We start from the raw sequence: 17,597 nt of genomic DNA, 5'->3' as shown, positions 1-17,597 counted from the left end.
ACTACTAGTAGAATTTGTTATAGGAATCAGAATAAACTAAGATGATGCAAGAATAAATTCTGTGCAGTAAATAACACATGGTTGACCGTCTGATTTTTGATGATTGTGGTAATTATTATTTTTGAGATTATAATAAGCAATAATTTAACCTGCGATAATTTTACAAGGATATAAAATTAACATATAACCAACTTCATATTGTGAAGTTTTGAACTCAGTTGGCTGTAGCTTTATTCATTTGGAATTTTCTTTCAAAATTATTATTTTTCTATGTTTAAAATATCTAACAGCAAGGCCTTTTGCCATCGATGCGCTCAGTTCGTCAAATAACACTATGTCCATTGCAAAGAAATTGGGTTTTCTGCTTGAGGACCATTCATCGATCCGCTATAATGTGGCAAGATAAATGTGAATTTGAGGAATTTCAATCGGGTCATTGTTCGGGCACTATTGAAGATGGTAATTCTGCATGAAGCTTATCCCATTTATGGCAATTTAAGGTCATCATCATGCGGTTTCTTTTATAGTTGCGAAAAAAATTCAGAGAAACATTGGTGTAAAGCCGGGCTATCATACAATTCCAGTGTGTCGCTCAGGATTGTTGAAGTTTCAGCCGAAGCGTGAGGATTTGCCATGTCGTTGCATTAAGGATTCCTTCACCACCGCCGTGGTCCCGATAAGTTCCTTGTCGAAGCGAGAGCGCTACATTAATCACTTGGCTCGAGTGCGTGTCGGACGTTTGATGGAGGATCTCGATTTGTTTGCTGGTAAGTTTTCAAATGAGCCAACCACTTTCTATATATTTGAAGGCGAATCTGTCAGTTTGGATATGTCATCGTTATGTGAAGGTGCCAAAGTTGCCACGAGGTGTGCCGCTGCCCTATGTGTTTGTGACTCTGCTGGTGGACAAGGTGGATTTCTACAACTTTAATACAGTTGATGCTGACGTCGACATTGAGTTTTGTGGTCATGTCTCCTGGGTGGGTCGAAGCTCAATGGAGATAACCATCTATATGCGACAGCAGCAGCGGAACATTACCAAAACCATTCTCATGATGGTGGCCAGAAACGCCACAAACACTGGATCGGCTCCCGTGAATAAGTTGCAACCTTGCAACGAAGCAGAGCAACTCTGCTTTGATAAAGCTGTTAAACGGCAAGAACGACGTGGCCGCAAGGCACCAATCCTGCGACCCTCACATAACGATGAGAAGCTGATGTTTGACATATTTCGTCGTACGAATGGCACGGATATTGTACGCGATGAGCGCATCGAGTTGCCAGAGAATTCTGCCTGGATGTCGCAATCATTTCAGACGACCTTGATACATCCGTTTCCCGACAATCGCAACTCCCAGAACAACATCTTTGGTGGCTACGTCATGCGCAACGCTGTCGAAATTAGCTTTATGACCGCCAGCATTTATACGCAGTCGCGTCCGTTCATTGAATGCATTATGGATATTGCATTTTTAAGTCCCATCAAGGTGCATTCGTTCCTCAAGATGACAGCGCATGTCGTCTACACTTTTGAGCAATTCATGCAGATTCTAACAGTGGTGCAGGTCATGGATGCGAACACCTTCGAGGAGGTCACCACCAACACATTTAATATAACGTTTCGGGCGGAACAGAATGTGAAAGAAGTGCTGCCATCCTCATATCAGGAAACATTATGGTACATCAATGGGCGTAACAAGTTTCAAGACTTTCAGCAATTGAAGGCAAAGCGTAATACCAAATCTCTAAAGGTCTAAAAGATGTTTTTTTATTCTAAAGTATAAATATATAAAAATCTGCTGTGAACGTTACTTGTTTAGTTGCGCAACTGTGCACTTGATTTGGGCAGCGATTGCAGACGCTGTCGTCGCTTGGACTCGTATTCGGTGGCCAGGTGCCAGGTTTCTTTATCCAGCGCCACTTTACCACGCGAAATGCCCAGCAGACGCGATAGCACCAACAAACCGTGCAGATCATCGGCATTACTCTTCACATTTGCCTTGCGCATGTCCACAAAATATTGTTGGATCGTTTCCGTGAGCTCCTCGCTGACACTAAACTCACTCGTGCGTGCCAAGGTCAGATAGGAACGAAACTGCTGCAATCGTTGTGGTTGCAAATAGTGTAGAGCCGCCTTCATGGATTCCTCACTCATATCCACGGCCTTGGCATCTGCATTGATGGGCAGCACAAAATCACTCTGAAAGAAAAGCGAATGAATATTACTATAGATAGAAAAAGAGGTGCTTAACGCTAAACGTTAAATCTATCATTTCTATGTAGAAGTACTAACTTAAGGTGCCTATTGTTAACCACAAATTTGTCATTTTCACGGTAGACCAAATAATAAAATTAAATGAATTTTTCTTAGGTACAAGGTGTACGAAGTCGGATCTAGGATTAAATATAAAGATGCTCCACTCACCGGCAACATGCTGCGACCCTCGCTAAGCACCAGAACTGGAATGTCAACGTTATAATCGATTTGGTAATACTGAAAATCGCATTTGAGCTGCTGATTGTTGATCAAGTGTGCCAAATGCTGTATGGCTTGGACTCCGTTAGCTTCCAGCTTGCCCTGCTGCATGTGCGTCTCGTCGAGCACCAGATGTGTGTGCGGCGCCAGCTGAAGCAGCCCCGATACCAGTTTGTTCGTCTCATAATCCTTTCTGTATTGATTAAAACATTAAAATTGAATGATACTTAACATTGATTTCGTACTTACTTGGGAGCAAAGGCAGCTGAGTTCATGGTGTCCAACGACATGGGAAGATAGTGACTGGCGGGTAGTAGCAGCTCCATCACTTCGTAGAGCTTTCTCGTGTACTCCTTAGGCAGGCAATCCTTGGGTAGATTACACAGGTTTAGTGCAAATTTGCCAATGCTCTGCATCTCAGAGCGACTGTAAACGGTGGAAATGAGATGCGAGAGCAAATACTCGGCGGCCAGATCGTCCTCAAACAGACACAGCTTAAGCAGCATACGCAGATCCTTGTGCACTGTGTCTGCTTGGACATCAGCCACACTTGGCTGCAGCAAACTTCGATCCAGCAGAGGATTCGCATGCGCCAGCGACTTGACACCAAAGGCATGCAGACGTGGTATGAGAAATGGTGATGGATTCTGTGCCTGCAATTCACTCAAGCACTCCATTTGCTGCATGGCTTCCACATCCAGTGTGGCTGCGTCTAGTGCTGGATCCACAGACAAGAAGCCCACAAAATCCATCAACGAGTTCAAAGTGTATTTATCAAAATCCTCATAAACTTTGATCATACACGCCATGCTCGGACGATCAGGCAGTGGCGAGTTGAGCAGATATTCTGCACCTAGTACTGCGGTGGGTTTTTCAGCGCCACTTACTGTGCTAGGTGATTCCTTGCATTGTCTTTTCTGAGTAGAAACATCATCTGTGCTGTCAATGTCCATGTCTTCCTTCTCATCAAAAGCGCGCTTAATGCCAACTCCAATGCCACCTTCAGGTGGAGTCGTCATCTCTGGTCCACATTCTTTTTCGTGCTCTTTGGCCCAAGCGTTTTGGCCCGGCAGCGAAACCACAAACAATGTTCGCCTCTCGCCATGCACATTGCTTTCGGCGTTGTAGTCGAGTTGCTCCTCTTTGGCCAGGCGCAAACAATCACGATACTTGCCCTCCTGCAAACGTGTGGTGCCGTTCGCTGACTTGATCTCGTAGCGCTCCAAATAGATTTCCGGGTCCATCATGTCCTGTACCATGCCACGGAAACGCACTAAACCCAGGTCTTTCAGTTTGTGCAGCGGCGTGTGATTCAAGAGTGGTATCGAGTGCCATTTTGCGGGATCTTCTAATAATTGCTTGCACCGGGCAAGATCTTGAGCGGACAATTCATCGGGCGTCTTCGGCAATTCCATAATTGTGACAAAGCAACGCTCAAATAAACAAAATGATAGTTACTCGTACTTCTATCGCGTGCGCGCCAAATCTTCCATGCAATTGATGGTAGTTCATCGATAGACATAGAGATAGCTCCATGGTATCGTTATCGATATGTATCGAGCGAGTGCTAAGCAGGGATGCAATAAAACGGAACTATTTTCAAATTATCTATATCACGTTGAGGTTCGGACAGTCCGATGCCATTCTATTAAAATCCATATCAAATTCAATGAACATATCACAATAGTTACATATAAATTGGAAGGTAGCAAATAACATCAGCAACTATAGTTTTCACAATCAATAAACCTAATTTGAAATGTATACTCAGTTTAATATTGTCATAAATTTATTCGAGAGACACCAGATTTTTTTTATATTTTTCAACAATTTACCCTTTGATTACCTCCCCTATAATTTCAAGGCACATGGTAGGTTCTCGTATTTGTCCCTCTTTATCAATCGTTTTTAATATAAGTACCACCTTATGTCGTCCTGTGGGAACAATTGCTGCGATATCTATGTTCATATCTAGCGCAAACGGTTCATGAATAAATTTTACCTAATCAAATGAAAATCAATAATTAATATATTCTCGGTTAAGTTAAGATATCTTACACCACGCAAAACGCATTTGGCCTTTATATCCTGCAAGTTGACTACATGCTTCATCCAAAACTTGTACAAGTGCTTTCGTTCATCAAAAATTTCGGAGCATAAGTCGGTAAATGAGATACTGTAAAAGGCATTATCCCATTCTCGACGATCATAACGATACATCTTTGCCGAACCCTGTGGAATAATCAGATGATCATTCATTATTTAAACCAACACGTTATCTCTATAATAAATAATTTACTATAATATGATCAGTTGGGTTGAAGTTCCAAGTAGATGTCACATTTCCAGACACTAATATCTTATCCCCAACATCTTTTGTCTGTAGTTCCGAAACATCAAAAAATTCTGTAATATGCTTCACGTTTGATGGTTGATTTGGGCATGCCGTATATATCTCTTCATTTTCAGGAACTAGACGATAGTGTACGGCACTCGCGGTTCCTAGAAGTAGGATCAGTACTTCGAAGAATAATTGACACTTGTTAGACTTTGAATTTTCCATGACTGATATAACCATGAAAATGCTTCCGATATTTATACAGATAAATTAGAGATTATACAATATAATTTATGTTATACGATCTATTACTGATTATTTTTTAGCATGTACATGTTGTAGCGCGCATGGCTAAACAACTTACTAATTAATATAATTATATATATATATAAGATGCGATAATAAAATAATATACATTTTATCTAATATTTGATTGTGTACATGAGAAATTAATAAAGTTTTTCAATAAAATTACATGAACAAATATGGGAGGAAAATTCTGTCACTTTGTGTTTGTTTATTATTTTTCCAAAAATTACAACTATAATTACGCTTTTAGTAAAAATGATATGAAAAACAATTGTTGATTACACCAACTTATTTATTAAACATTTACTATACAGGATGTGATGTGATGTGATTTCTATCTGCGTTTGCTTTCTTCTCAATATTGGGGCAAGAAACATTTCTTTTACATTTTGGACGAAAGCACGAGCTGATTTAGAATCGTGTAAAGTACCAGTAATTTTAAAATCAACCAATTCAATTGCCAAGCTAAGTGGCAACACTATGTCATCGTTGTCGATATACATATATATATATTCATATTTTGAGCGGGCTACGCAGAGCTGCGACTAAACGGATGTAAGGCGGAACAGCAAAAGAAGTCGCGTTTGGAATTTTTTCGATAAACAAAGTGAAACTGTAGCAAAGTATTATCTCTGTCAAAAGATCTATTCAAGAAAGGGTCGAGGTACAACCTGTCTGCGCAACCATTTAAAAAGCAAGCATCCTGGTGAATTTCAAACGTTGAACAAAACAGACTTGACTTACAAACTGAAAACGGAAATGAGTGGCAGCAGGTCATCTCGCTCGCACTTGGGGTTACAGGTAGGCACAGCATTTCCAGTACTTGGCGCGCAATAAAATGTTCATTTCCTTCATTTAGAATGCAGATCCATTGGGAAGCTTCAATGCAATTGATGAGTCGTTGGTACGAATGCTAATAGAAGATCTGTCTTTTAATATGATTGAAGGTGTTGGTTTTTCGAATTTAATGAAAGTATTACGTCCACGCTATGCATTGAGACCCATTAACTATTATGTGAATATAATCTGTCAAGATGTCTATCAGCGTATGCACTCGCACCTGATGCAGCAGCTCTCTACGTTGGATTCGCTCACACTCGTCACAAGTCTGTACACTAACAACGGGCAAGGATTACTAACCTTGAGCGGCTATGGCATTTCCAGTGACTTCCAGTTGCGGCTATTTCGTTTGAAATGCGAGCCAATGGATAAGGAATTCATGACGGACGTTTCCAGTATTGTTTGCAAAATTATTGACAACACTGTTACAGAACTTAAGTTGCCCAAAGATAAGATAAATTTCATCATAAAGAATGAGGAAACTTGCGTCCCAGATTCCCGAATCGTATGCAGCACTTCCCTATTGAAGATGTGCGTTAAAAGTGCACTCGATGCTAATGAGCAACTCCAGCAATTGGATGCGAAATGTGTGAAAATAGTTAAATACTTTCAGCGATCTAGAATTGCTTACAATCACTTAAAATGCATTCATGAAGACCGTTTAAATCGGACTGAGATTCCTCCGATCTTCGATGATGAAGAGTTTTCCCCGAAATGGAACTCGATATTTTTATTAAAAGCCAGTTTACTGCAAGTCAAAGATGCCCTCACTATTTATGCCGAGGAAAACAATAATGACATGATTAAGATTTATCCAGATGAATGGGAGAATATTGAGTTATGCAATCGAGTGATACAGCCCATAGAGGAGGTCATTGAAATTTGGAGTAAATCGACGGCATCTTCGGTTATACCATTAGTCGCCGCTGTGAAGGATTCACTTCGGAACGATATCCACAATTACGCTTCATCAAAGGCAAGTTATTTTAATAATAATTTCTATTTTCTTGTCTAACAATTGGTTTTTGGTTTTAGACTATTTGCTCTTTTGCCGGCAAATTGTTGGAGGCACTCGAGACCAAATGCATCCCGTTGACCCGGGACATCAAATATCTAATGGCAACGTATTTGGATCCACGCTATAAGCAAGCATTCTTTAACCAAGAAGAGGTACAGCTTGTGACCGATGAAATGCTTACCCAACTGAGCCGCATTCAGAATCATGGTCGGCAGCCTCCACCAAAGAGTAATGTAAATTTATCTAATGTCAATGCGGATGTAAAAACCGATTCGAAGATTGATTCATTTCTCGACAATATGCTTGCATTGGGCAACAATAACCTGGAGGCGCAATATCAGTTCAAAAACTTATTGTATTTGTACAACTCGGAGGCAAGAATAGATCGTCAGAGTGATCCAATTATCTGGTGGCAATCCAATCCGAAATACGCTCTTCTATTTCCCATAGTTCGCAAGTATCTTACCATTCCAGCTGCATGTAACTACAGCGAACAGTTGTTGAGTAAATCCACAAATTTTTTAAGTTATTGGTTATCTTGGGATCTGGATCTGAGCCACGAGAATGTCTGTAAGATCTTATTTACTAAAGCAAATTTTGGAATTCTGGATCACGAATAAGTTAGGGTATTAGTTCAAGAATGAATATTTTACCCAGCTCAAATATTATTTGTTAAAACTTGTAAGTCACACAGAATTATATTCTTATTAAAATATTGAATATTTTAAATATGTTTAGTTTATGTTAGTGCGAATCAGTGAATATTTCATGCATTTAAAAATCTTTTCTCGGCACGATCGATTTAAAATTTTGTTTTATAATTTAAGCCAAGTGAAAGCGATAAAGTTATGCAAGCAGCTTAAATATAACTAAGAAATGCTTAAAAATAAAGCTTGCCCCCAAAAATGATGCTGTATTCATATAAATAGCTCTATACTATCATAAGATTAATAAAAGTTACATATTGGATATAAACGTTTTCAATACTTACGTGATAACTATTTCTAACATAAAAAACATGATTGATTTAAATCAACGTTTAAATCAGTTTAATAACTACATTTTATTCTTAAATCTCTGTGTATACTGTACAAGTGTATGTGATTGATTCCCATTCGAGGAGCTTAGCCTCTATAGTCAGGATCATTATGTTCTTCATCATCGTCCTCCTCTTCGTCATCCTCATCTACGAAAAAAATTGTAAAATAGTAGGACAGAAATATAGTCAAATAATTTGCTGCTTACCGTGATCTCTTCGCTTTCGTGTGTATGCGCGACGTGTGGCCACCGGCGCCTGGTCAGTTTCACCGTGGAGCAGCGAATTGCGATAGAGCACAAGTGGTTGCCACTCCTCGGCACGACTCGAGGGCATTCCCGGTGGTATGACCTTGTCGAGAAATGCCATAATAACTTTTTTATCTTGTTTCAACAGCTTGTAGTTGAACTCGTTGAGCACTTCGAGGAACAGCAGACGAGTGGGAGCACGCACTGGATCGTCGGGTTGCTTTTTGGCTGCAAAATAAATGCCGGCACGATGAATGGCCGCAACAGATTCGCGATTTTTGAGTGCATCGAAGCCAAAAGTGAGTGCAAAACGTTTTGCCAATTCCTTGAGATCGATAAACTCCTGTGAGCTCTTCGATACGGGGCCATCGTCACTCTGTTCCAGCAGACTCTTGAATACCGTGATGAGACTCAAAAGTAGTGTCATCGCAAAGTTAACCTTATTGATTTCACGCGCCTTGCCCAACGTTGCTTTGATAATGTCACCATATTCATTATAGCACTGCCAGACAAAATGAATTAAATAAGTAAATTCAATAATTATGAACAACTATTTGCAAACCTTGACATAGTACTTAAATATGCTGGCCGCTCGCATCATGGGTATAATGTTGTAAACTACAAGCTTGCAATAGCAGGCGAGAAAGTTGCGCTTCTTGTGCAGCTCTTCGATGCGTGTCTCGTCCTGGGCCACAACCTGCTTTAAAGAGAACACATAGTGCTGTACGAAATTGTCAAGTATAAGATGTTCGTCCATTCGCGACTTGTATTCCAAGCTACGTATGTGCTCGCTTTCGCTGCGTGCCAATTGATCCGAGTAGATGATCAGCAGATCGCAAATGGATTGATAGGCCTGTCAAGGAAAAGTTTATAAATATATATACAATTGTTTTATCAATTCATTACATACAGCCTCTTGGATTTGCACTGTGGGCCCGTCGCGAGTTAGCTCAAAACAGGCGGCTATAAAGTTGTCCAAATTGCTGCGCAGCTCACCAACAACTTCGGCCACATTCAGCGCCTCACAATCGTTCTCTACATAGTAGAGACCCCAGCTGATTGAGAAGTAACAGGCCTCAATGCAATAGGCCAATGCCTCATTGGGCAAACAACGTTCAACGTTGTCCTTGCACTGTGCTTCCTCAACGTCACGGAACAGCGACTTGAACAGATCCCACGGATTCAAGTTGTGCGATGAATACAAAATTGAGAGTACTTTCAGAGTTATGGTTATGTTGTATATGTCATCCTCATTTGGTGTTTCTTCGCCTGTCAAACGAATAAAAGTTAGCGCATTGGCACAGAAATCTTATGTCATAAAAGCACTTACCTAAGATCAAATTGCGCCACTCCACAATAGTGTCTTTGTATTTGTTGACCGCACTCTCGATGATGTTGGAACGCGCAATGTTACAGCGTGTGTAGGTGGCGCTGCCCTCGGCACAAAGGCACTCCAGCGTCTTGGCGCAAGTCTCGAGCACTTCGCGGCCAGTGTGCATACACATCACCTGACTGATCTTGTCGAGCAGCGCCTGTAGATTGCCCTCCTGCCGATTTGTTGTATACAGATTGAGATCGAAGTATTGCGGCACTGCCAACAGATTGGCCAGTTTCTCGCTATCCGCTTGATACTTTTCCAACAGCGCTGGCAACGTCACAATGAAATGCTCCGTCAGCTTAACCTTTTCATCCTGTATGGCTTTGAGTTCCTTGGAGCTAAGTGTGAACTTGCGGTTGCTTGCACGTCCCACTGGCACTTCTCCCGAGGCAGATTGTTTAACGCTGCTCACCATAATCTCAATGAGTGTGGATTCCTGTTTATTGTCCAGCACTTCCTCATTGGGACCGGGCTCTTCGAGCAGCAGATCCGTCATACACTCCCAATCGCGTACCATCTCATTACTGTCGATAAAAGAATCCACCAAATAAGCGCCATGCTCGTGCAGTTCCGATTCAATAAAGAATTGCACAAGATCGCGAATCAATGGTGTATTGGGCAATCTGAGTTTGCCGCGTTTTGTTTTCGTTTCTTCCATGTCGGCGGTTAAATGGAATAATCGCACGTTGAGAAACTCGGCAGCTGCTTGGGCAACGCCGCGATGTGATGAGTAGACCAGCTCGTAAACGATTTCACAATCCTTGTCGGCCAATATCTCTGGATGAATTCTACAAAAGAATTACAATGCCATTAGTATCTATTATTAAAAGATCTATAACTTGGACTCACTTTAAGATGCTAATAACCAGCTTGACGGCATGGACTGACACCTCGAACTCCTTGTCCAGCGTCATGGCCACAATGCGATCCTTGAACTTCGAAGTGAAAAGCTCCAATTTGCCTTTGAGCTCCTCTTTGTCGTAGAGCGGCAGCAGTGATTGCAAACAACGCAGACGCACTTCGCCAATTTTATCGTGCAACGTCCAACCAATGTACTTGAGATAGGAATCATCAAGAAAGTTTTGCGGATAGTTCTCCATCCAGATGCCAATCTCTGCCATGCAAATGGCACGAATATCAGGCAGCGTGTCGCGGTAGCGATGCACAAACACCGACTTGAACATGTACGTTAACATGCTCTTTATCTCATCCATATTTTCCTCCAGCTCCGAACGCTTTGTCATCAGCGAGTCCAAGCGATCCGATGCACGTCGATCACGTGACTGCAAAAATAGATTGACATTAAATGCAGCTCAAAAAGAAAGCTGTGAATATGTGTCTCTTTTACCTTGACGCGCTCGGCTTCAAATTGTTTGGCGGCATTTTCGAAATTATTTGAGACAAGTAGAGCGACATCCACCAAAGCAGTCATAAGCTTCATGGCTGCCAATGTGGCTGTGTGACGAAAAGCGCGCACTTGAGAATCGGATAAACCAGTTAAGAGCGAGATAACATTGTCCATCAAGAACTGATCGTAGATAATGGAGTACTGGCATTGCTTGACAAGCGTTTGCACGAAGTCACAAAAGTTATTCTTGAATTTCTTCCATTGTGTGCCCGTCATAATCAAAGGATACTCGCCGCTTTCCTGTACGAATACATCGCTTTAGCTGGTGAGTTTAATTTGTTTTTAAGATTATGGGTGGTTACCTCATCAAACTCCTCTGTCATGCGACGAATGATAGCCGTGTGATCCACAGGATATTGTATATCCTCGGAGATTTTGCCTTTGCAGCCGCTAGCATTGATAAAAAACTGCATCAAGGCGACCAGCGCCGTCTCCCGATTCGCTTTGTACTGCTCAATCCATTGGTCCACAATGCTCTACATATAAAACATTTAATTACATCTGACATATAGATTGAAAATGTTGGCTTACCGCAATGGGATTCTTGGAGTGCCGCACTATGTAGTATAAACTATTTTCGTCTGTGGTGATTTCGCGCTCATTATCAATGCGCTCGTGATGCGCCTTCTCCACAGGCTCCTTGCGCGGCCGTTCAATGCGTTCCTTGCGTTCTGCTGGCGGCTTACGAGTCTGGGGCGTCTTGCGTTTACGTGAAACGGGCGCAAAGAATTCATCCTCATCGTCATCGATGATGGGCGGCTTATCACGTACTCCTCCTCGAGCACGCAGCCTAGTCATGCGCTTTGTGGGACTGTCAGCATCCGAAGCGCTTTCATTTAATGCATCGCTTTCATAAAAATTTGAAGTTTAGTAAATGTAAATAATTTCTAATTGGTCTTCTTCTTACCTATGCAATTCTTCATATTCTGGGGCCGGAGGTGGATCATCCATACGAATGCGCTTTCCACCGCGGCGCGCCATCATGTTGTTCTATCAACGACTGTGTTTTTCAATATATTTAAACACTTTTCACTGCTATTTAGCAATTATTTACTAATTTTTTCTCTTTTGCGCCAGATTTTTTTATTGACGCGAAGGCGTCTAGGAAATTATCAACCAGGGATGACAGCACAAAACCAATTGTCGATATATAAAAGTACAGCTCGTGTTATCGAATAATCTATTGTATATCGAAAATACTTCCCTGTACGAAAATATCGCGGCGAATGAGATGCCGATATATCAATATCATATCAACATCCCTGCTGCCTGTGGACATCGTGAATCAAAACAAACGCTAAACAAACAAAAATTGTTCAAAGAAACAAATAATAATACAATATTTCATTGCAAAATAAACAATTATGACTGAATTTAACGCTGAAGCGGGTGGTCGTCTCAAAGGCGTGACCATTGTGAAGCCCATTGTGTACGGCAACATTGCGCGCTCTTTCGGCAAAAAGCGGGAGGAAGACGGACATACACATCAATGGAAAGTGTATCTAAAGCCATACTATAATGAGGATATGTCCATATATGTAAAGAAGGTACACTTTAAACTGCACGAGAGCTATGCAAACCCGAATCGCATTGTGGTTAAGCCGCCCTATGAAATCACAGAGACTGGCTGGGGTGAATTCGAAGTGGTCATCAAGATTTACTTTAACGACCAGTCGGAGAGGCCTGTTACATGTTATCACATCTTGAAGCTATTTCAATCACCTGTTGTAGACGGTGAACTGACATCTTCCTCCACCACCATGGATACGAAAAAAGGTCTGGTCTCAGAGTCATACGAGGAAATCGTTTTTCAAGAGCCTACCCAGATAATGCAACATTATTTGATGCTGTCGGAACAGAGTGCCAATGGATTACTTAATCACGATACGGATTGTAAGTCATATGCATAAAGTATTTACCTAATAAAAATGAGTTCTTATACATTTTACAATTTCAGTTGAAGAAAAGAAGAGTAAAACATTGGACAACATTGTGAATGTTAAACAAAAGGTTAAAAGTGAGATTGTTACGCTGAAAGATAAACTGAAGTTGGCCCGCGAAACTATTGTTAAGTTCAAAGCAGAGCTGGCTAAAGTGCAAAAGCCGCCAGCTTAGTGCATCACACTTAAATAGCATTTTAACTAATGTTAGTTTTAAGTATGATTAATAAATTGTATAAAAAATTGGAAAACATTTTGTTTCATTGATTGTTCAGTAAATAAAAAAATCTAAATCTGAATAATTTGATTAATTCCAGATATTGGGGTCTAAACTTATTAAATTGCTCATTCACATTAAAAGAAAAGTATGAAATAATTAATGCTAATGGCAGTTACATTTAAGAGCCATGATTTAGTTTTATATTTATGGTCCTTAAAATACATATTAGATACATATACTTTCTTCCAAAGTAATATTAATTTAGCGTAAGTGCCAAATGCACTTGTTAAATTACAACAAAGTGTAAATGCTGGTTTTCATTTCTTTTATTGATTGAAAAGTTACTCAAAATAGTTCAACCAAAAAAAAATAGAAAATAAATATTTGTATATTAGAGATCCTTTTCTGTAGGGATAATGTTTCCTTTAAGGTAAGCGTCAAAATCACTTGCTGAGTTTCAGCTGTGTGCACACACACACATACAACGCTGCTATACTACAAATGAAATGCAAGCAGCGCGAACTAGTAGTTAGTGAACCAGATGGCTGGTGGACAAGTGAACGAACCAGTTGAACACTTGAACTGGCGTCGCAGTCGCAACTCGCAGCATCCGAATATCGCTGTTGAATTAATATAAAATGCTGTTGTTTATTTGTTTTTCGTAAATGTTGCTCGTTAAGTGCGCATCAGTTGTAAACGTTAAATGGCAAACACGCTGATAATGAGCGCGCAATCAGCGATAAAGCAATAACAATTTAAATATACTGTGGAACTGCGCAAACGCAAACGCGCGAGAGAAAGACAAAAAAAAAAACAAAAATAATTAAAAACCTAGTATAGAAAACGCATGCGAAGAATCAGGTAAGCAAAATGCGTACACATATTTTATATATTTGGCATTCGGCAAAGCTGTGGCATTGTGTATATTGAATAAATCACAAAATTATTGCAGCCCCCAAATGAGACGCTTGCTGTCGACGTCGCTGCCGCTGCTGCTGCTGACGTCGTTGCTTGCAGCAATTCCGGTTTTGCAGGCCGCCGCCTCCTCTTCGTCCTCTTCGCCTGGCGTGAGCATTGTGCGCGCACCCGAATCCACTGTGGCGCCGTTGGGCGACGAGGTTGTCTTGGTATGCGAGACCAGTTTGCCGCCGGACCGTTTCGAATGGAGCTTCGTCTCCAGCGCCAGCTCTAACTCCATCTCCTCGTCCTCCACTTCACACACGCGTCGAGTGAAATACCTCAAGACAAAGTCGCATTACAATAACACCATTAGCCACGACAACGACATCTCCAGGCTGCGTCTCCAAGTGCGGGTCGAAACCCTTGGTGAATATCGCTGTATCGCCTGGTTTGGTCCTGTGGCTGTCACCTCGACTGCTGCACGCTTGGAGCTGGCCAGCATTAGCAATGCCACCGGCAATGCAGCGCAATGGCAACTGCCCGCAGGCAATACGCTGATCTGGCATTGCGGTCAAGTGGTGTCCAATCCGCCGCCCAGCTGGAGTTTCTATCACAACAGACAGCAGATACAAACGGCGGGGACCAATGGAACGCTGTTGATCGCCGACGTCTCTACTGCCCACAGTGGCAGCTACAGCTGTGTGGCCACCAACACCGCGTCTGGAGTGCGCGTTACGTTGCCGGGTCGCCTGGAATTGCAGGTGACGAGGCGCGATGCTTTGCCTCCGTCGGCGCCGCATTTGTTGGCGGGACAAAGACAGCACAGCAAGCTGATAGCACGTGTTGGCGAAACGCTGATCTTGCTGTGTGCCGGCATCAGTAATCCGCCACCTAAAGCTGTTTGGAGTAGACCTGATGCACCAGGTGCGCTGCACAATAATCGCACACAAACGCTGGCGCTTGGTTTACAAATCCGTCAGCTGCAGCCACAAGATGCAGGCAGCTACATTTGTTTTCTGGACAATGGCCAGCGTCCGGCTGTGGAGCACAGCATGCAGCTGGAGGTGCAGCAGGCGCCACTCATTGTTCTGCCGCCGAGCGCCAATCTGACCAACGAGGGTGAACGCATGCAGCTGGAATGTGTGGCCAGTGGCATGCCCAAGCCACAAATCTATTGGCTCCTCAATGGCGAGAGCAGCGCCAATGATGTGGAGGCGGAACTGCAGCCAAATGGCACGTTGCTGATACACAGCGTAGAGAAGCGTCACGCGGGCTATGTTCAGTGCTTTGCACGCAACGCTCTGGGCGAGCACAGCGCTGGCACGCTGCTCCAGGTGAATCCCAAACAGATAGCGTCGGGTAGCGAGCAACAGCAGACACAACATCAGCAACAGCAGGGCAGCAATCGTCATGGCCATGGACATGGACGCAAGCAGAAGCAAGAAATGGTGCCGCCCTCGGCGCCAAATGTGACGCGACTTTCCGATGAATCGGTGATGCTGCGTTGGCAGGTGCAGCGGAACGGGGGATTGCCCATACAATTCTTCAAGGTGCAGTATCGCATGCTGCCCGAGAACAATGGCAGCGGCAACAAGCGCAAGAGCTGGCACACGACCAACGACAACATTACCTATGGCAAGGATCGTCAAGGTGGCAAGAACTTTACGTCATCCGTAGGGGGACTAAAAGCAGATCGTAGCTATCGTTTTCGCATCATGGCCGTCTACTCGAATAACGATAACAAGGAGAGCAATACGTCAAGCAAGTTCTTTCTGCAGCGTGGCGCTGCCTTGGCCCCGTTACCAGTACCCGATCTTCTGGAGATTGTGGAGTACTCACAAACCGCAGTGGTGCTGCAGTGGCGCTTGGATAGCTCGGCCGATGAGCAGCTAATATCCGGTTACTATGCCTACTATCGCCCCTCGTCGTCGGCCGGCGAATACTTAAAGGCCACCATCGATGGCGCCGCATCGCGCAGCTTTCAGATTGGCGCCTTGGAACCCGGCACCATTTATGAATTCAAGCTGCAATCGTTTAGTGCTGTAGCTGCCTCCGAGTTTAGTGCCTTGAAGCAGGGACGCACTCAACGACCACGCACAACAACAACTGCACAACCCACGTTGCACAACAGCCTGGACACGACGACGCCGAGTCACAATGACACGTTCCGCATGAATCCATTGTTGACAGGCACAATTGGTGGCGGAGCTGCGCTGTTGCTGTTGTTGCTCTTCGCCTGTTTGTGTCTCTGTCGGCGACGTAGCTCACGCAACAATCAGCAGCAGCAACATAAGCCGCGTCTCGCCGAGCTGCGAGAGGATTTCGTGCCTTTGAGCGCTTGCTCGCCGAATAAACCGCGCAATCGTCACATTCACATCACACTCAATCCGCTGGCACAGCAGCAGCAACAACAGCAGCAAACGCTTGATGAGAAGGATGCACAGGATCTGGGCCAGGACATGGGTTATTTTCAGCGACCCACGGAGACATTGGGCTTCAATGGACTTGGACGCATGTCGTCCAACTCCTTGCGACGCTCACAGCGCACGCTGGAACGTGCAGCAGCCTCCGGTGGCAACAATAATCATCTTAATCAGCCGACAGACAGTTCGGCAGACAGCCCGCGTTTGCAGTCGTCGGGCAACAAGCCTGGTCGTGTCATAATGAAGCGAACACGTCTGTCGAGTCGCTCGGAAAATCTCTCGTCTGGTAGCTTGAACAGCGTTGGCGTCTAGCAGTCTTTTAGTGATCTTTTAGTCTATATACATATATTATATACGATGTATGCTCTACACTCCTCTACCTCTGGTAGTGGCCTTATTTGGGCTACAAAGGTTTTGAGTAGCTTCCTGATTCGAATTCGAATTTCTACCTCTGATTTTAAACCTTTTATCTTTTGCGCGAAAAAATGACACGAGTTTGTACTTATGTATACAAATTGCAACTTAGCACCTAAGTACTTAATTAGCTTATATGTATTACCTACTTATACTATATAGAGAGGATAACATTAGCCCTCTCATGTGCATTTCTTTTTAACTATAGTTTTTAGTAATAACAAATGCGACTCGTAATTATACTCGTAGTTTAGTCTTCCATCTGTCGACTCAAGTCGCAATTCTGTACTGATTAGCTTCTTAGTTTTGTAATGACAATAAATTTTTTGCTAACTTTCCGACAAATTGTTGTTGTTCCAGCGGAAGCAATTAAGTGTCGAAGAACAAACTGAGCGCTTTGAACTCTTCCAAGAAGACCATTTAGATCGCAATCTATTTGAACTTCTGCTATTTCTTGCATCGTCCGCATCAAACATAAATCTAATTTCGTTGTTAGACAAATCTTTTGAAAAGCCGCACCCTTTGATCGTAGCTTTGCCTTGTTATTGCTATTTGTTAAACAACAATTTAGTTGATGTGCGATATTCAAATCCAGGCGATCGATGACCGATAGTTTTTCTTGACTAAGAACATCTGGCAACAATGGCAT

At 42.8% G+C, this 17,597-nt stretch overlaps 7 protein-coding genes across 7 annotated transcripts; 4 read left to right on the top strand and 3 right to left on the bottom strand.

Moving 5' to 3' along the window:
- Positions 1-16: 16 nt before the first annotated feature.
- Positions 17-1,811, top strand: LOC117578397 (acyl-coenzyme A thioesterase 9, mitochondrial). Its single transcript, XM_034263852.2, has 4 exons — positions 17-108; positions 291-459; positions 528-767; positions 823-1,811. Exons 1-4 carry the CDS (start codon positions 100-102, stop codon positions 1,755-1,757), a joined length of 1,353 nt encoding a protein of 450 aa, XP_034119743.2. The 5' UTR covers positions 17-99; the 3' UTR covers positions 1,758-1,811.
- On the bottom strand, positions 1,747-3,988 carry LOC117578396 (mini-chromosome maintenance complex-binding protein). The gene is made up of 3 exons (XM_034263851.2): positions 2,726-3,988; positions 2,426-2,669; positions 1,747-2,200 (listed from the first exon to the last, which is right to left on the bottom strand). Exons 1-3 carry the CDS (start codon positions 3,889-3,891, stop codon positions 1,817-1,819), a joined length of 1,794 nt encoding a protein of 597 aa, XP_034119742.1. The 5' UTR covers positions 3,892-3,988; the 3' UTR covers positions 1,747-1,816.
- A 289-nt stretch (positions 3,989-4,277) lies between these two features.
- On the bottom strand, positions 4,278-5,054 carry LOC117564992 (uncharacterized). The gene is made up of 3 exons (XM_034243937.2): positions 4,776-5,054; positions 4,535-4,708; positions 4,278-4,478 (listed from the first exon to the last, which is right to left on the bottom strand). Exons 1-3 carry the CDS (start codon positions 5,052-5,054, stop codon positions 4,308-4,310), a joined length of 624 nt encoding a protein of 207 aa, XP_034099828.1. The 3' UTR covers positions 4,278-4,307.
- Positions 5,055-5,672: 618 nt separating this feature from the next.
- Positions 5,673-7,710, top strand: LOC117563260 (zinc finger BED domain-containing protein 4; the record flags this gene model as incomplete). Its single annotated transcript, XM_034241482.2, has 3 exons — positions 5,673-5,924; positions 5,983-6,939; positions 6,999-7,710. Coding segments are annotated over 3 exons (1,812 nt in total), but the record flags the coding sequence as incomplete, so codon positions are not given.
- A 315-nt stretch (positions 7,711-8,025) lies between these two features.
- Positions 8,026-12,163, bottom strand: LOC117563258 (cohesin subunit SA-1). The gene is made up of 10 exons (XM_034241480.2): positions 11,959-12,163; positions 11,583-11,898; positions 11,354-11,527; positions 10,992-11,291; positions 10,493-10,926; positions 9,596-10,431; positions 9,176-9,534; positions 8,828-9,118; positions 8,227-8,767; positions 8,026-8,167 (listed from the first exon to the last, which is right to left on the bottom strand). Exons 1-10 carry the CDS (start codon positions 12,033-12,035, stop codon positions 8,106-8,108), a joined length of 3,390 nt encoding a protein of 1,129 aa, XP_034097371.1. The 5' UTR covers positions 12,036-12,163; the 3' UTR covers positions 8,026-8,105.
- An 86-nt stretch (positions 12,164-12,249) lies between these two features.
- Positions 12,250-13,219, top strand: LOC117563262 (YEATS domain-containing protein 4). Its single transcript, XM_034241485.2, has 2 exons — positions 12,250-12,944; positions 13,009-13,219. Exons 1-2 carry the CDS (start codon positions 12,416-12,418, stop codon positions 13,164-13,166), a joined length of 687 nt encoding a protein of 228 aa, XP_034097376.1. The 5' UTR covers positions 12,250-12,415; the 3' UTR covers positions 13,167-13,219.
- Positions 13,220-13,787: 568 nt separating this feature from the next.
- On the top strand, positions 13,788-17,282 carry LOC117563259 (interference hedgehog). The gene is made up of 2 exons (XM_034241481.2): positions 13,788-14,072; positions 14,164-17,282. The coding sequence occupies exons 1-2, from the start codon at positions 14,059-14,061 to the stop codon at positions 16,844-16,846; spliced, it is 2,697 nt and encodes an 898-aa protein (XP_034097372.1). The 5' UTR covers positions 13,788-14,058; the 3' UTR covers positions 16,847-17,282.
- Positions 17,283-17,597: the final 315 nt, after the last annotated feature.

The sequence above is a fragment of the Drosophila albomicans genome, chromosome 2L, assembly GCF_009650485.2.
Source record: "Drosophila albomicans strain 15112-1751.03 chromosome 2L, ASM965048v2, whole genome shotgun sequence".
NCBI classification, from domain to species: domain Eukaryota; kingdom Metazoa; phylum Arthropoda; class Insecta; order Diptera; family Drosophilidae; genus Drosophila; species Drosophila albomicans.
Note: the sequence above shows the minus strand (reverse complement) of the source record. Positions and strands in the feature narration are given on the sequence as shown.

Excerpts from the sequence above, each read along its gene's own strand:
- LOC117578397 (XM_034263852.2), top strand. Across the intron at positions 460-527 it reads TTCGGGCACTATTGAAGATG|TTGCGAAAAAAATTCAGAGA; the intron begins GTAATTCTGCAT and ends TTTCTTTTATAG. Across the intron at positions 768-822 it reads GGATCTCGATTTGTTTGCTG|TTTGGATATGTCATCGTTAT; the intron begins GTAAGTTTTCAA and ends CGAATCTGTCAG.
- LOC117578396 (XM_034263851.2), bottom strand. The coding sequence starts at position 3,891 with ATGGAATTGCCGAAGACGCCCGATGAATTGTCCGCTCAAGATCTTGCC. Across the intron at positions 2,670-2,725 it reads TCAGCTGCCTTTGCTCCCAA|AAAGGATTATGAGACGAACA; the intron begins GTAAGTACGAAA and ends TAATCAATACAG. Across the intron at positions 2,201-2,425 it reads AGGGTCGCAGCATGTTGCCG|AGTGATTTTGTGCTGCCCAT; the intron begins GTGAGTGGAGCA and ends CTTTTCTTTCAG.
- LOC117564992 (XM_034243937.2), bottom strand. The coding sequence starts at position 5,054 with ATGGTTATATCAGTCATGGAAAATTCAAAGTCTAACAAGTGTCAATTA. Across the intron at positions 4,709-4,775 it reads ACCCAACTGATCATATTATA|GGTTCGGCAAAGATGTATCG; the intron begins GTAAATTATTTA and ends ATTATTCCACAG. Across the intron at positions 4,479-4,534 it reads CCAAATGCGTTTTGCGTGGT|GTAAAATTTATTCATGAACC; the intron begins GTAAGATATCTT and ends TCATTTGATTAG.
- LOC117563258 (XM_034241480.2), bottom strand. The coding sequence starts at position 12,035 with ATGATGGCGCGCCGCGGTGGAAAGCGCATTCGTATGGATGATCCACCT. Across the intron at positions 11,899-11,958 it reads GAATATGAAGAATTGCATAG|CGATGCATTAAATGAAAGCG; the intron begins GTAAGAAGAAGA and ends TTTTTATGAAAG. Across the intron at positions 10,432-10,492 it reads CTGGTTATTAGCATCTTAAA|AATTCATCCAGAGATATTGG; the intron begins GTGAGTCCAAGT and ends ATTCTTTTGTAG.
- LOC117563262 (XM_034241485.2), top strand. The coding sequence starts at position 12,416 with ATGACTGAATTTAACGCTGAAGCGGGTGGTCGTCTCAAAGGCGTGACC. Across the intron at positions 12,945-13,008 it reads ACTTAATCACGATACGGATT|TTGAAGAAAAGAAGAGTAAA; the intron begins GTAAGTCATATG and ends TTACAATTTCAG.